The sequence below is a fragment of the Rhinoraja longicauda genome, chromosome 20, assembly GCF_053455715.1.
Source record: "Rhinoraja longicauda isolate Sanriku21f chromosome 20, sRhiLon1.1, whole genome shotgun sequence".
Lineage (NCBI taxonomy): Eukaryota > Metazoa > Chordata > Chondrichthyes > Rajiformes > Arhynchobatidae > Rhinoraja > Rhinoraja longicauda.
The window spans coordinates 35,999,953-36,016,059 of NC_135972.1; the positions used below are offsets into that span (position 1 = coordinate 35,999,953).

A 16,107-nucleotide genomic window follows, 5' to 3' on the forward strand; every position below is an offset into this window, starting at 1 on the left:
CAGAGTCTGACAGGGACACAGGCTCAAACAAGGGAAGGAACATCACCCAGGGGGGAACATGAATGGCAAAGATGTTTTGTTTAAAGACAGGAGCATACTGAGTAAAACACTAATGAATGTACAGACATTGAGATTGTCGGAAGAGGTTTTAGCACAGTTTTTGTTTTGACTATATTTTTTACTCTGAATAATGTTTTTTTTGGAAAGATTAAATGCTATTTTACCTGGATCCCTTTTTCTCATCTAAATGCACCTGACAATGGCAATTGGCTGCTTCTGCTCTGATCTTTATTATCACCACATCAAAAGGGACTTCAGAATAGTACACTTTGTTTTTTGGCGTGAAGATGGGATTCAGTTTCAACTGCGGTCTGGTAAGGATGCGAGAGATATGTGTCAGAGTGTGTTTGGCTGCATAAAACAGAAAGGAAAAAGTAAACTAATTAACGTAGTTAAACAAGACGTTAAAGAACAATAGTTGGCAGCAAAGTCATTATGTATCAGTTGATGCCCTTTAGTAACTCAATATTCAGGTCATAGCTTAACAATGTCCGTCTGTTAATGCCGAACAATAGCTCTGGCACAGGCATCGGTATTTCAAAACAAAGTTCTGTTAAGGTCCTCGCCTGCTGGGAAAGTTGGAAAATGCCCTCAAAACCTGCAGACACTGTACCTGAATGCATGAAGTCTTTGCAAACGATAAACTGGAGAAGAAGTATCATGGCTGATCCAACCTTGGTTTCATCACCACTTTCCCATTCACTTTGCCATTTATATGTCTGTTACTTTCCACCCTGAATATATTCAGTGACCCCCCCTTCTCCAGTCTCGTTATTCTTGATTAGTACGGGTGTCAGGGTGCATGGGGAGAAGGCAGGAGAATGGGGTGAGGAGGGAGAGATAGATCAGCCATGATTGAATGGTGGAGTAGACTTGATGGGCCGAATGGCCTAATTCTGCTCCTCTCACCAGTGACCTTATGACCTTATAGAAATTGCTTTAAGGTGATCCGCTCTTTATGGCCTAACGATAATCCCTTACTACTGTAATGTTTCAGTGCCTTCTGCAGTTAGCAACAATCAAAAATATTTAGAAGTTCTACCATTTCTCAATTCACTATTCACAATTCCCAGTCTTATCCTTCAAAGGAAAGTAAAACCGTATGGCGAGGTACCGATGTAATGAAAATCTCACTCGCAGAAACATCACAATTAGACGCAGGCAAACGCACAAAACAATTCATATTTAAATGAGAGGTGAAATTTCTAAATGAACAAAGACAGTGAAAAAGAAGGCATTTAGTGCTGAACACGATTACAAGAAAAAAGGGAGGGTTAGCATTGGGCAGGTTGGTTCACGAATCTGATGGTTGCAGGAAACTAGCGGTTCCTGAACCTGTTGGTGTGGGACTTCAGGCTTCTGTACCTCCTGCCGTTTGGCAGATGTAGGGGCAAAATGAAAAGGTAGACACAAAATGCTGGTGTAACTCAGCGGGTCAGGCAGCATCTTTGGAGAGAAGGAATGGGTGACGTTTCGGGTCGAGACCCAAGGGTCTCAATAAACAATAGACAATAGACAATAGGTGCAGGAGGAGGCCATTTGGCCCTTCGAGCCAGCACCGCCATTCAATGTGATCATGGCTGATCATTCTCAATCAGTACCCCGTTCCTGCCTTCTCCCCATACCCCCTGACTCCGCTATCCTTAAGAGCTCTATCTAGCTCTCTCTTGAATGCATTCAGAGAATTGGCTTCCACTGCCTTCTGAGGCAGAGAATTCCACAGATTCACAACTCTCTGACTGAAAAAGTTTTTCCTGAAAGAGTTGTGAATCTAAATGGCCTACCCCTTATTCTTAAACTGTGGTCCCTTGTTCTGGACTCCCCCAACATTGGGAAACCGAAACATCATCCATTCCTTCTCTCCAGAGATGCTGCCTGACCCGCCGAGTTACTCCAGCATTTTGTGTCTACCTTCGATTTAAACCAGCATCTGCAGTTTGCATTCCTAAGCAAAATGGAAAGGCCACGCAGAGTTGGTGTTTGAAGTAAAGGGCGATTTATTAAACTGTTGTGCTCCAGGAAGCCAGTCAAAGATGACCTGTCAACTGTGACTTTGGTACATTTTTTATATTCTCAGATGACAAGATTACTCGGAACTCAAGGTCTTAATTACACAATGGAATTCAGAAAGACTTAATTAGGTCACCAACAGAATGAGATGATTATCCACAAGTCCAAATTCGTTAACAGTAGGTCCAAATTTCTGTGACAATGACGGGTAATCAATCGAAATTCCGGTTAGACTTTGTCTGTGGTTTCCTGCTACCACTTTAGCACAATCCATATTCCTATTTACTCATTATTAGCCTTCACTATTGTTTACCGTACAACAGCAGCAATAAGAAGGGAGAACTTCCTGAGGCAGCACCTAATGTAGATGCTTTCAATGGAGGGTGGGCTTTGCCTGTGATGGACGATTCCGTGGTCTTATTGACATTGAGCGAGAAGCTTTTATTGTAGATTTTTATATTATTTGCTACTGCACTCTCATACTCTACCTCCTTTATTTTTATATTCTGGGCCACCTGTCATAGGCTTTATAAAATTGCCACCGATTTGGAAGATGTGTTTGGCCTGTTTAAGGATGGAAACATCACTTCCGTTCCTTGAAAGGCGAATGATAGCCAAAGTGAATGCCCGGAGCAGGTGTCTGAGGCTGCAAGTCCCTGGCCTTTACACTACATTGGCACACATCACCTCTGGAATAAGACGTTGACAATAGGATGCTGGCTTACAAAAATACCCACAAAGTGCTGGAGATTCTCAGCGGCAGCACCTCATTCGAGGATGTGGATAGTTGACGCCTTCAGAGATTGAAGAAGGGTCTTGCCCCGAAATGACCTCCAGAGATGCTGTTTTGACCCGCTGAGATACTCTAGCACGCTGTGTTTTCTTTAGGGTAGAATATCACTCAGTGGGGAAGGAGAATGTTCCAGGCAATGATTACCTGGATAGGGTTGTATTTTTGTTTTAATTTTAGATTTTCTTTTTGGCGACAGATAAGCCCTTTATCACAAATCTGAGCGACCGTGCAATGGCCAGGAATCAGGATTAGCCCCCATCACCCGGTCACCCGGTCTCTGGCTCTCCATGTTGGAATTATGTCTGTATTAACCAGATACAAACCAGCCTCGTGGATTCTAGGCACCTCTACCTAAAGGTAAATGTTACATTTCTTACCTTATTGGCAAAGAAACATAGAAACATAGAAAATAGTTGCTGGAGTAGGCCATTTGGTCCTTCGAGCCAGCACCGCCATTCAAAATGATCATGGCTGATCATCCAAAATCAGTACCCCTTTCCTGCTTTTTCCCCATATCCCTTGATGCCTTTAGTCCTAAGAGCTAAACCTAACTCTCTCTTGAAAACATCCAGTGAATTGGCCTCCACTGCCTTCTGTGGCAGAGAATTCCACAGATTCACAACTCTCTGGGTGAAAAAGGTTTTCCTCATCTCAGTCCTAAATGGGCTACCCCTTATTCTTAAACTGTGACCCCTGGTTTTGGACTCCCCCAACATCGGGAATATTTTTCCTGCATCTAGCCTGTCCAATCCCTCAAAAAATTTATATGCTTTTATAAAATCCCCTCTCATCCTTCTAAATTCCAGTGAATACAAGCCCAGTCGACCCATTCTTTCATCAGATGTCAGTCCTGCCTTCCCGGGACTTAACCTGGTGAACCTACACTGCACTCCCTCAATAGCAAGAATATCCTTCTTCAAATTAAGAGACCAAAACTGCACACAACACTCTAGGTGTGGTCTCACCAGAGCTCTGTACAACTGCAGTAGGACCTCCTTGCTCCTAAACTCAAATCCTCTCGCAATGAAGGCCAACATGCCATTAGCTTTATTCACTGCCTGCTGTACCCGCACGCTTACTTTCAGTGGCTGATGTACAGGGACACCCAGGTCTCGTTGTACCTCCCCTTTTCTTTATCTGACACCATTCAGATAATAATCTGCCTTCCTATTCTTGCCACCAAAGTGGATAACTTCAGATTTATCCACATTATACGGCATCTACCCACTCACCCAACCTATCCAAGTCACCCTGCAGCCTCACAGCATCCTCCTCGCAGCTCGTACTGCCACCCGGCTTTGCGTCTTCCGCAAACTTGCAGATGTTAATCTCATTAAAGGATCATTAATAGATTCAATTTCATTGTCTCCTAGTACAGCGCTGTTTTCATTACTCTGCGGCTTTTTAAGAACTGCTGCATTTTACCACTGGCATCAACATAAACTTGCTGGCTCTGTGTTTTGTGTATAGTGTGCCTCTTTCCCTTGACACCTGCGGTTACTTTCACAGAAGTGAATGCTGGATTTGTTCTTTCTGTGGAGTAGTCTTGGAATATCCAGGTTACTTAATAATTTTTCAGCTGTGGACACCAGTTTACCAGATTTTTCACCAATCTATCACTGCCACTGCAAAATCATTGTAAAGTTAATAAATGAGACTGGCATAGAACCAAATGGAAATCTCAATTGAAAATGTTCCTGCCATTGTGTGCAGTTGATATGGATTATCACTGACCCGTTCTATACAGACTGCATGAATGGGATTATTGTAAAATATGCAATAAATATTTTCTGTGTATCAGTCACTGATCAACATAACCATTAGTTGATTTATTGGATTCCAGCCTTTAAGCAGCCAGAAAGCCTTTTACATTAGTGGTACAACAAAAACCTTTTCAAATTGCCAATGAACTTCATCACAAATAATAAAATCATTTATCAGGATGCAATTTCATTGTTGTTCAGCATAAACTCCACAACCAAAATGTGAGCAGTTTACGCCTGTCAACTGAATATTAAGAGCGGGCTATTGGCGTTTTACTGTGCAGTATCTGTTTTATCTATTTCCTGTCTTGTTCTGGACAGTAGTGATCAAAAGAGACATTGACACAAGCCAAATATGCCATGTCATAGAGTCGTACATTGTGGAAACAAGTCCTTCGGCCCAACTTGCCCACACCGGCCAACATGTCCCAGCTACACTAGTCCCACCGTGTTTGGTCCATATCCCTCCAAACCTGTCCTGTCCGTGTACCTGTCTAACTGTTTTGTAAACGTTGAGATAGTCCCTGCCTCAGCTACCTCCTCTGACAGCTTGTTCCATACACCCACCACCCTTTTGTGTGAAAAAGATACCCCCTCAGATTCCTATTAAATCTTTTCCCCTTCACTTTAAACCAATGCCCTCTGGTCCTCGATTCACCTACTCTGGGTAAGAGACTCTGTGCACCTACCTGATCTATTCCTCTCATGGTTTTATACACTTCCATAAGATCATGTGATCTTATGCAGCGATGTAATGGGTTCAGTACATGGCAACACAGTCAGAAGAACCTTTCAGTGAAGGGTCTGAAATGTAGATGCAGTGGGGGTGCTAACAATGGCAGAGACTTTCCTGAACAGGAACAAGTTCACCACTGTCTGGAGAACAGCCAGAGGACAGAAATGCCCATTCTTTTCAAATCCCAGACAGGTGACCATGAACATAGAACCATAGAACATAGAAACATAGAAGGTAGGTGCAGGAGTAAGCCATTCGGCCCTTCGAGCCAGCACCGCCATTCAATATGAACCTCAATGGTCCACAGCCTCAGTACCCGGTTCAAACGCTCCCATTGTCATTGAGAAATGCCTCACAAGCTGAAATATCAGGCACCAAATGTTGAAACATTTACAGGCTCAGTCTGGGAGTTTGGTAAGTTCTAACGTCGCCAAGTGATACTTTGATGTCCAGTCACTCGGAAGCATGGAATGGAAAGAATGAACCTTCTCCCCCATGAAGAATGTATTGGGGTCAGGGTGGCAGTGGAATGAAATGTCATGAACATATTTGAGAGGGGTCAAGAAGTTATTTCAGGGTGTAACGTTAAGCTCTTGGAACTGGTCAGAAGGTTAGCAGAGCTTTTTCCTCACCTAGTATTTACTCATCGAACATAGAACAGAACAGCTCAGGAACAGGCCCTTTGGCCCACAATGTCTGTGCCGAACATTATGCCAAGACCAATTCCTATCTGCCTCCACATAATCCATATCCCCTCAATGTGCCGATCCAGAAGTCTTTTGAATGCAATTATCGTATCTGCCTGCACCGTCACCCCTGGCAGCACATTCCAGGCATTCACCATCCTCTGTAAAAATACTTGCCCCACACATTGAGGCAGTGCAGCGTGGGTCACGAGGTTAATCCCCGGGATGGTGGGACTGTCATATGAGGAAAGACTGGGCTTGTATTCACTGGAATTTAGAAGGATGAGAGGGGATCTTATAGAAACGTATAAAATTATAAAAGGACTGGACAAGCTAGATGCAGGAAAAATGTTCTCAATGTTGGGGGAGTCCAGAACCAGGGGCCACAGTCTAAGAATAAAGGGGAGGCCATATAAAACTGAGGTGAGAAAAAACATTTTCACCCAGAGAGTTGTGAATTTGTGGAATTCTCTGCCACAGAAGGCAGTGGAGGCCAATTCACTGGATTAATTTAAGAGAGAGTTAAATAGAGCTCTCGGGGCTCACGGAATCAAGGGATATGGGGAGAAGGCAGGCACGGGTTACTGATTGTGGATGATCAGCCATGATCACAATGAATGGCGGTGCTGGCTCGAAGGGCCAAATGGCCTCTTCCTGCACCTATTTTCTATGTTTCTATCTCCTTTAATCTTTGCCCCTCTCACCATAAACCTATGGCCTCGATATTTGATTTTTCCATGCTGGGAAAAAGATTTTGATTGTCTGCCTCTCCATCTATGTCTCTCCTAGTTTTATATATTCCTCTCCGGTCTCGGCCCAACCTCCGGCATTCCAGAAAAACAATCCAAGTCTGTCTAACCTCTCCATGTAGTTAATATCCCCAGCATCATTCTTGTGAACCTCCTCTCCATCCTTGAAGGAAGCCTCCACATCCTTCCTGAAATGGGGAACCAGAACTGCACGCTGGCTTGAAACTTGACATCTGTCGTCTGAAGAAGAATCTCGATACGAAACGTCACCTATTCCTTTTCTCCAGAGATGCTGCCTGACCTGCTGAGTTACTCCAGCCATGTGTCTCTGTCATCAATAGGATTCAGTTAATTTGCCTCCTCTTTCAGGAGATCATCATTTTTATCTTAAATCACAATCACCATTGGTTTGTGATCATTGCCTCCTCCATTATTCATTCCTGCAAAATATTTTTTGCTAAATCTTTTGGTATTGACCCTTGGAATATATTCTTGGATGTTGCAACATTTTAAAAAAGCTGCAGTTTGGGCAGTGCAAACAGAAAGCTCATTATAATGGTGATACTCTTCGCAATCCTAAAGTCGTGGAACAGAGAAGGCTTGCTCAGCTATTAAATGGCAACAAACCATTACAGACACCAGCTGATATTCTCTACCTCAGAAGGCAGTGGAGGCCAATTCTCTGGATGCTTTCAAGAGAGAGCTAGATAGAGCTCTTCAAGATAGCAGAGTCAGGGGGTATGGGGAGGGGGCAGGAACAGGGTACTGATTGTGGATGATCAGCCATGATCACATTGAATGGCGGTGCTGGCTCGAAGGGCTGAATGGCCTCCTCCTGCACCTATTGCCTAGTGATATGCTTTTGTATATATTTACAGATCCATGCCCAATTCACTGGTAGTGCCTGAAGAATATGACCTTCACAGGGTATCCTTTTAGCAAAAAGGATCATCCATTAATATCATGCTACAAGTCTCCCTGGATGAGTGTAGTAAATATCAAACAACCTGTACCCTTTATAAGCCAGTAACAGATACTTCACTTAGTTAGATCAAAACCAGTAATCTTCCAAAAACTAGTCAGGGCAGCATAACAGAGTAAATACGAAATAATAATGGTGTCCGTTATTGCTGATTGTCCACTATAACCGAGTAATAGAGTATCGTTGTATATGTAGTAGAAAGAAAGAGCTGCGGATGCTGGTTGATAGATGAAGGATACAAAGTGCTGGAGTAACTCAGTAGGTCAAGCAGCATCTCTGGAGAACATGGACAGGTGACGTTTTGGATCGAGACCCTTCTTCAGACTCTCGGTCTGGAACTGGGCCTGGAATCCAGGGGAGATGATGACCGGGGGAGAGACGACGATCGATGGTCTGTGGTCGTGTCTCGCGGGTGTGGGTCGGCGGAAGTGGCTGAGGAAGCTGTGTGGGCCGGCAGTGACGCGTTAGGTCCGGCCTGGAAATGGCTGGGGAGGCGGTGACGGGCGGTGTCGGCAGCCCGGCCTGGCGGTGAAGGAGGGTGGGTGCGGCCTGGAAGTGGCCAGAGAGACGTTGCAGACTGAGGGCGGTGTTGGCAGCCCAGTTATGGTGCTGGTGTGGGCCGGGGATGGTGTCGGCAGCTTGGCCTGGAAGTGGCGGGGAGGTGGTGCAGGCCGGGCTTGCCGTCGGTTGACCAGCCTGACATCAATCGGGGAAGTGGTGTGGGCCGGTGTTGGTGCCGGCAGACTGGTCTGGAAGTGACCAGGGAACCACGGATGGTGTCGGTAGCCAGACTGGGGGAGATGGTGGGGGCCGGGGTGGTGTCGGCAGCACAACCTGGAAGTAGCTGAGATGGTGGTGTCGGCAGCCCGGCCTGGAAGTGGTCGGGGTGGCGGTACGGCCCAGGGGTGGTGTGGGCAGCCAGGCCGGGTGGTGGTGCGAGCCAGGGGTGGTGTTGTTTGCCCGGCCTGAGTGGTGGTGTGGGCCCAGAATGGCATCGACAGCCTGGCTTAGCAGTGAAGGTCGATAGTTCTGTCCGCTGTAACCGAAGTCCGTTATAAAGAGGTCGGTGATAACATGGGTTTACTGCAAATACACTTAGCTGACATCCAATAACAAAATGAAAAAAAACATTCCATTTCCTCAAATGGCAGCAGTTCCATTTCATAATACTGTCCAGATTTCTCATTTCTCAGCCACCATCTATAATAATTAAACGTATCAATATTCTGATGAAATATTTTTGACTGGTCCTTTCCGATTTAAAGTCACATGCACAGATAGAGTCGCTCGATCAAACCTGGGCCACCATAAATGTTAACAAACCTAGCTATCATTCTCCAGCCACTCCAGAACGGTTAACCTCTCCCTCAGCATGTTCACTGAGTTATAGAACAAAGAACAGTACAGTACAGGAACAGGCCCTTCGGCCCATGATATTTGTGCTGAAACGCTTTGCCAAGTTAAACTGATCTCATCTGCCTGTACATGATCCATATTTCTCTACTCCCTGCACTGCCATGTCTCGATCTAAAAGTCTCTTAAACACTACTGTTGTATCTGCCTCCAGCACCACCCTTGGCAATGTGTTGGAGGCCGCAAATCTCCATTAAACTTTCCCCCTCTATGTCCTCTAGTGTTAGACATTTCCACCCATGGCAAAAAGGTTCTGACCATCTACTCTCTCTATGTCTCTCATAATTTTATACACTTATCTCAAGTGTGCCCCTCAACATCTGGTGTTCCAGAGAAAAGAATCCAAGTCTGTCCAACCTCTCCCTGGAGCTGAAACCCTTTAATCCATGCAGCATTCTGGTCTGAAGAAGGGACTCGAACCGAAACGTCACCCATTCCTTTTCTCCAGAGTTGCTGCCTGCCTCGCTGAGTTACTCCAGCTCTTTGTGTCTATTCTGGTCAACCTCCTCTGCCCCCGCTCTAATGTCTCCACATCTTTGCTGTAATGGGGTAAGCAATACTCCAAATACGGCCTAACCAAAGTCCTATACACCTGCATCACGAATTGTGCCGTCACATTCAGTGAGCTATGAATTTGGACTCCAAGATCCTTCTGCATATCAATGCCGTTAAGGGTCTTTCCATTAACTGTATACGTTCCCCTTACATTCAAACTCCCAAAGTTCAACACCTCACACTTGCTCGGGTTCAACTCAATTTCTCCGTCCATTTCTGCAGCTGGTCTATATCCCACTGTATCTTCTGACACTGAATCTGTGGAATTCTCTGCCTCAGAGTGAATCTGTGGAATTCTCTGCCTCAGAAGGCAGTGGAGGTCAATTCTCTGAATGCATTCAAGAGAGAGCTAGATAGAGCTCTTAAGGATAGCGGAGTCAGGGGGTATGGGGAGAAGGCAGGAACGGGGTACTGATTGAGAATGATCAGCCATGATCACATTGAATGGCGGTGCTGGCTCGAAGGGCCGAATGGCCTTCTCCTGCACCTATTGTCTATTGTCTATTGTCTATTGACAGCCTTCCTCACTGTCTGCAACTTCGACAAATTTGATGTTGTCAACAAACTTTCTCACCAACCCATCTACATTTACGTCCAGTTTGTTTATATATATATATATATATATATATATATATCACAAACGGCAGAGGTCCCAGCACAGATCCCTGCGGAACTCTACTGGTCGTTGATTCCAGCCTGAATATCTACATTCCACCACAATCCTCTGCCTTCTATGAATAAGCTAGTTCTGAATCCATACAACCAAGTCATTGTGAATCCCATACATTTTAACCTTCATCAATCTCCTCGTCAAAACTCTCAGTTGCATTAGTAAGACACGACCTGCCACACACAAGGCAAATGCTGGCACTCCCAAATTAGCCCTTTCTATTCCAAAAGTCATGTGGGAGAAAATCCATAGCCAGCAAAGAGATCAATTTAACTGCGTAAAATGTTGACGGTAAATCAGGAGCCCCTTTGTTGGTCAAGAGTGCAAACTGACTTATACGGGATCTTTAAAGGGACATCACGAACTAAGCAGCTTTGCTTCACCATTCTTGACATACTTCTACCCAAATCTCACAAATGAAACAAACAAAAAGGTACGTTCTCTGATGGTCAAGTTTCACACACAAAAGGCATACATGCCATTATCCTGTATTCTGCTTGATGCTACTTTTAGGAAAGTGTTCACTTGCTGAAATTACATGGATTAGAAATTGCCTTATCATGCTGTCGAGGGCAAAGCCATAAGGAGCTATTAATACAAATGTTCTAGGCCAACAATGGTGGAAATGCCAGTGTTTCCTCATCTCACATAATTGACAGCACTTTCAGAATTTACTGTACATGTGCACCCTCATGTAGGTTGATTCATAATATGTTCGCGTCTCGACTCTTCAGAAAGACCAACAAGAGCAGGAAGAAAACACATGGAACTGCATAAGCTGGAAACTTGCGTATACAGAATGCTGGAATAACTCAGACAGCTTGGAGGCGGCGTTTTGGGTCAGGACACTTCTTCACTTAGGGGGACCAGAGCAGGGGAACTTGTTCTAAGTGTACAACATTTGCAAACCCTTCCTGCCTGAGAATTCCGTGCCAGGTCTCAGAGCTGCAACACTTGAATCTCTCCCTGGGGTCAAATAACGGGAACTCTAGCAAGATTCTCAGGCAAGAATTTATTAATATAAAATATTTTTCTGATTAGCTATAACTTTTAAACTAAAAACCCCTTTCTAATCTGCGTAAGAATTTTGAATCTTTAACAGTTCTAAGTTAAGCCATTAAAGTGTTTGGAGTTCAATGTTTTGTAAGTGCTCAAGAGTAATGATAACTGAGGGTCTTTTGTTTGAATTACATTTTAAATTCTTCATCCTTATTAATTTATATTCATTAATTTTCTGTTTAAGGAGTTTACAAATATTTTGAATGCTGCAGAAATATTCAGATTGACACATCTGGGTAAGTACAGGGATATGGCTTATTGAGTTATTAATACATTTTTCACATTTTATGAGCAGGAATTCCGCATGTGATGCCCATTAAGAACACGCAAGGCTCTTGCAAGCAATGGGCCGCAACAGAGGGACTCCTCCCAAAAACTTATGCAGGTCCCTTTGGGAGATGGCCAGAGGCAAATTCATTCCTTTCTTTAACAAAGGATGTGTTGGGGCACATTTACAGTGCGTACTGAACTGCCGATGCTGGTTAAAACCAAAGATAGATACAAAAAGCTGGAGTAACTCAGCGGGCCAGGCAGCATCTCTGGAGAGAAGAAATGGGTGAAATTTCAGGCTGAAGAAGGGTCTTGATCCGAAACGTCACCCATTCTCTCCAGAGATGCTGCCTGTCCAGCTGAATTACTCCAGCTTTTTGCATCTATCATCGTGTCCCATTAAATGTTCACAATAAACACTGTTAAGCAGAAAAAATTATTTGACACTTTTTACTCCCACTGTTCAATAAATTAAAAACTGCAGTTAACAGAAATTGATCAAAACTACAGTTCAGTTATTGATTTGTTAATTGAACAGCACACAAGAAACACACATTTTTACCTGTGCTGCAGTTTTTCTGCTTGCTCTGACCTGCATAAAAATATTAAATATTGACAATTAAAGAAATGATAAATCACAAATGTAATATTTAGTCAATTATTTTCTGTAAGTTTTTCAGAGGATGAATAGTTTCAAATTATTGCTACTTCTAGAGCCATTATTTACATCTTATGGTTTTCCACATTCTTATAATTTCCTGCTGCATAGAAATGATTTATTGTAAGATATTATTTCAAGTAAATTACTTCATTTTTATTTTTCCTTGTAACGTAGAAGAAAGCCACGTGACCAGAGCAGATAGTAACATTCTGAGCAATCCATTTTATCCACAAAAGCCCCTGTCCCACTTAGGTGATTTTGTAGGCGACTACAGGTGACTAGGCTGTTGCCACACGGTCGCCAGAGTGTCACCTGTATAGTCGTGAGTCGTCTCCAAAGAGTCGTAGCATTTTTCTGGTCGCCTATGGTCACATTGAATGGCGGTGCTGGCTTGAAGGGCCGAATGGCCTCCTCCTGCACCTATTGTCTATTGTCTATTGTTTATGGATTTTGAAATGTTTTAAAATTTTCGGCGACTGTTGGTTTGACGCCAATGATTGTAGCTTGGCGTCTCCTGACGTGGGTGCTGTTGTAGGTTGTCGCCAGGTTGTCGCCAGGTGACGTAGGTTGTGGCCAGTGCTGACTTCGGTGAATTCCATTGGTGACCACCAACGTCAACCTATGTCAACTGGCGACAGGTACCGGCATCAAAACCGGAGGCGAAAACGACATGAATTGTCTTCAGTTGTCACCGACAGGGTCATAGCTGGTCGTAGCTTGTTGTGCGTAGACGTAGTTTGACTTCAGTTGTCGTAGGTTGTTGCCTGCGTGGTCTTGGGTTGTCGTAGGTGCGGTCGTAGGTGGACGTCCTAAGTCGTGACAATTGCGTCGCTGGTTGTCAGTAGCTTGACATCGACTAGGTAGTAGGTTGTTGTAGCTTGTCGTAGACATCGTCATGGGTGGAGGTCCAGTCACCTTTTTTTCGGCGACTTGCTACGACTATGACAGTCACCAGCAGTCGCCTAAAAAATCGCTTAAGTGGGACAGGCCCTTTAGTTTCCCATAACATATGTTCTCATGAATATCGCCCGACTTTCCCACCAGCTAACTACACAAGGGACAATTTATAGTGGCCAATTAATGGCTAACCATTCAACACGTCTTTGAGATTTGGGAGGAAACTGGAGCATTTGACAGAACCCAACGTGGTCGCAGAGTGAACATGCAAACTCCACACAGACAGCACTGGGCGACACGATCACACATTGGTCATAGGAGCTATGAGTCAGCCGCACCACCTGTGACATCGCTGTTCTGCCCATTTTATATCTCCAAAACAAAAATAATCCAACTCCTAAATGCTAATATTTTATAAATTAAAATATATGGTTGTACAGAATTACTTCAAAACTTAAATATGTTTGGTAAACAATATTCATCAAACACTGAAGAATGCCTTACCGATCTTGTTGTCAATCTTTTCAAATGTATGAGGGGGTATTGTCTGAACTGGTTCCCTGTCGTAAAAAGGAACATAACACAAGCAGGTTAGTTGCCCAGTTTCATGAATAATAACAAATAGCCAAGCCACTCATCCATCAGAATTTCATTATTATATACCTGCAGTAATTGAGAAACAAAATCTAAGAAAATAATCAAGCTGTGATACTTGAAGAGCTGAATTGCATCGATACAAACTCTTCCTCTGCTTGAGGGTGGCAAGGCTGTTTCCTAGGATCAAGTCTATTTGTACATCAAGTGTTTATTGCCAATAAACCATTGTGATCCCTTGCAATCCCGAAACGTATAAGATTATCAAGGGGTTGGACACGTTAGAGGCAGGAAACATGTTCCCAATGTTGAGGGAGTCCAGAACAAGGGGCCACAGTTTAAGAATAAGGGGTAGGCCATTTAGAATGGAGATGAGGAAAAACGTTTTCAGTCAGAGAGTTGTGAATCTGTGGAATTCTGTCTCAGAAGGCAGTGGAGGCCAATTCTCTGAATGCATTCAAGAGAGAGCTAGATAGAGCTCTTAAGGATAGCGGAGTCAGGGGGTATGGGGAGAAGGCAGGAACGGGGTACTGATTGAGAATGATCAGCCATGATCACATTGAATGGCGGTGCTGGCTCGAAGGGCCGAATGGCCTCCTCCTGCACCTATTGTCTATTGTCTATAATTGGGTTCATATCAATGTGATAACAACACTAAAGTTCCATTGATATTGATGCTATTCTTGTGCTTGTACTGGGACAGGGTTCAATGAACTCCAGCAGTACCATAGAAGGGAAATGCTAGTCTCATTCATTTTAATATATGACAAATGTACAAACAAATCATAATAACCAAAGAAGAAGAATAAATCATCCCCTCCAAACTAATCACCAATCTCCATGAGCTGGGTCTCCGTGCCTTCCTTTGCAACTGGATCCTTGACTTCAAGGGGAAACCTCGGTCTGCGCAGATCGGTAACAACATTTCCTCCACACTGACCATTAAAATAGCTGCAGTTCAGGGTTGCTCTGCTCTCTTTATACCCTTGATTGCGAGGCTAAGTACAGCTCCATTCCCATCTACAAATTAGCCGATGATACCACAGTGGTTGGCGGAATTACAGGTGGTGATGAATTAGCAAGTAGGAGAGAGATAGACCACCTGGTTGACTGGTGCCGCACCAATAACCTCCCACTAGCCATCAACAAGACCAAGTAGCCGTTCATCACAGGCCGCTCCAGTGAATGCATCTACATCAAGCACTGCCACAAGAGGGTGTCTTTCATCAAAGTTCCCACTATCTCTTCTCACTACTAACATCGGGCAGGAGGAACAGAAGTCTGACACCCCATCCACATCATCAGGTTCGGGAACAGCTACTTTCTTTCAACTATCAGGTTCTTGAACCAACTTACACAATGCTAATCCTCCCTTTTATTTTAAAATCGTGCTTTGCACTAATGTCTTTTTTTTTTACAGTCTTCTTTCTTTTAGAAATTTTACGTGGAATTGATGTCTAATTTGTTTTTGTGCGCTTGCTTGAGTCTATTTGCTTCTGATGCAGCTGGAAGTAAGATTTTCATTCTGCCTTACACATACTTGTGCAAGGGGCAATAATCGACTTGAATAGACAAAGCATGGTTATGGTGGGAGAGGAGTTCCTCTCTGAATAAAATAGAATCAGAGCCACACATTGATGGGTGAATATCAAACTAGATTGATGCCAATAGATCAGTGGATGATGCAGTCAACCTAGGCCTGCACTTCATCCTCCAGCACCTAGACAGCAAAGGGACCTATGCAAAGATTTTGTTTGTGGACTTTAACTCTGCATTCAACACCATTGTGCCAGAGCTACTACACTCCAAACTCTCCCAGTTAACTGTGCCTGAACCCCTCTGTCAGTGGATCATCAACTTCCTGACAGACAGGAAGCAGCATGTGAGGCTGGGAAAGCACATCTCGGACCCGCAGACCCTCAGCATAGGAGGCTGCGTTCTCTCCCCTCTCCTTTACTCTCTCTACATCAACGACCGCACCTCCACAGACGCCTCTGTCAAGCTCCTCAAGTTTGCGATGACACAACCCTGATTGGACTGATCCAGGATGGGGAGGAATCTGTCTACAGACAGGGAGTGACACAGCTGGCGTCCTGGTGCCATCACAACAACCTGGAGCTCAATGCTCTAAGACAATGGAATTGATTGTAGCCTTTAGGAGAGCTCCCCCTCCCCTCTCCCCATTCACCATCAACACCACAGTCACATC

At 44.2% G+C, this 16,107-nt stretch overlaps 1 protein-coding gene across 4 annotated transcripts in view; it reads right to left on the reverse strand.

Moving 5' to 3' along the window:
* Positions 1 to 16,107, reverse strand: part of cped1 (cadherin-like and PC-esterase domain containing 1) — a 219,716-nt gene that overhangs the window by 110,239 nt on the left and 93,370 nt on the right. For all 4 annotated transcript variants that reach the window (XM_078417409.1, XM_078417410.1, XM_078417408.1 and 1 more), the window contains exons 12-14: positions 13,809 to 13,864; positions 12,309 to 12,338; positions 225 to 411 (exon numbers count right to left, since the gene is read on the reverse strand). In XM_078417409.1, the coding sequence (XP_078273535.1) occupies positions 225 to 411; positions 12,309 to 12,338; positions 13,809 to 13,864 (273 nt within the window). The remainder of the gene's footprint in view (positions 1 to 224; positions 412 to 12,308; positions 12,339 to 13,808; positions 13,865 to 16,107) is intronic.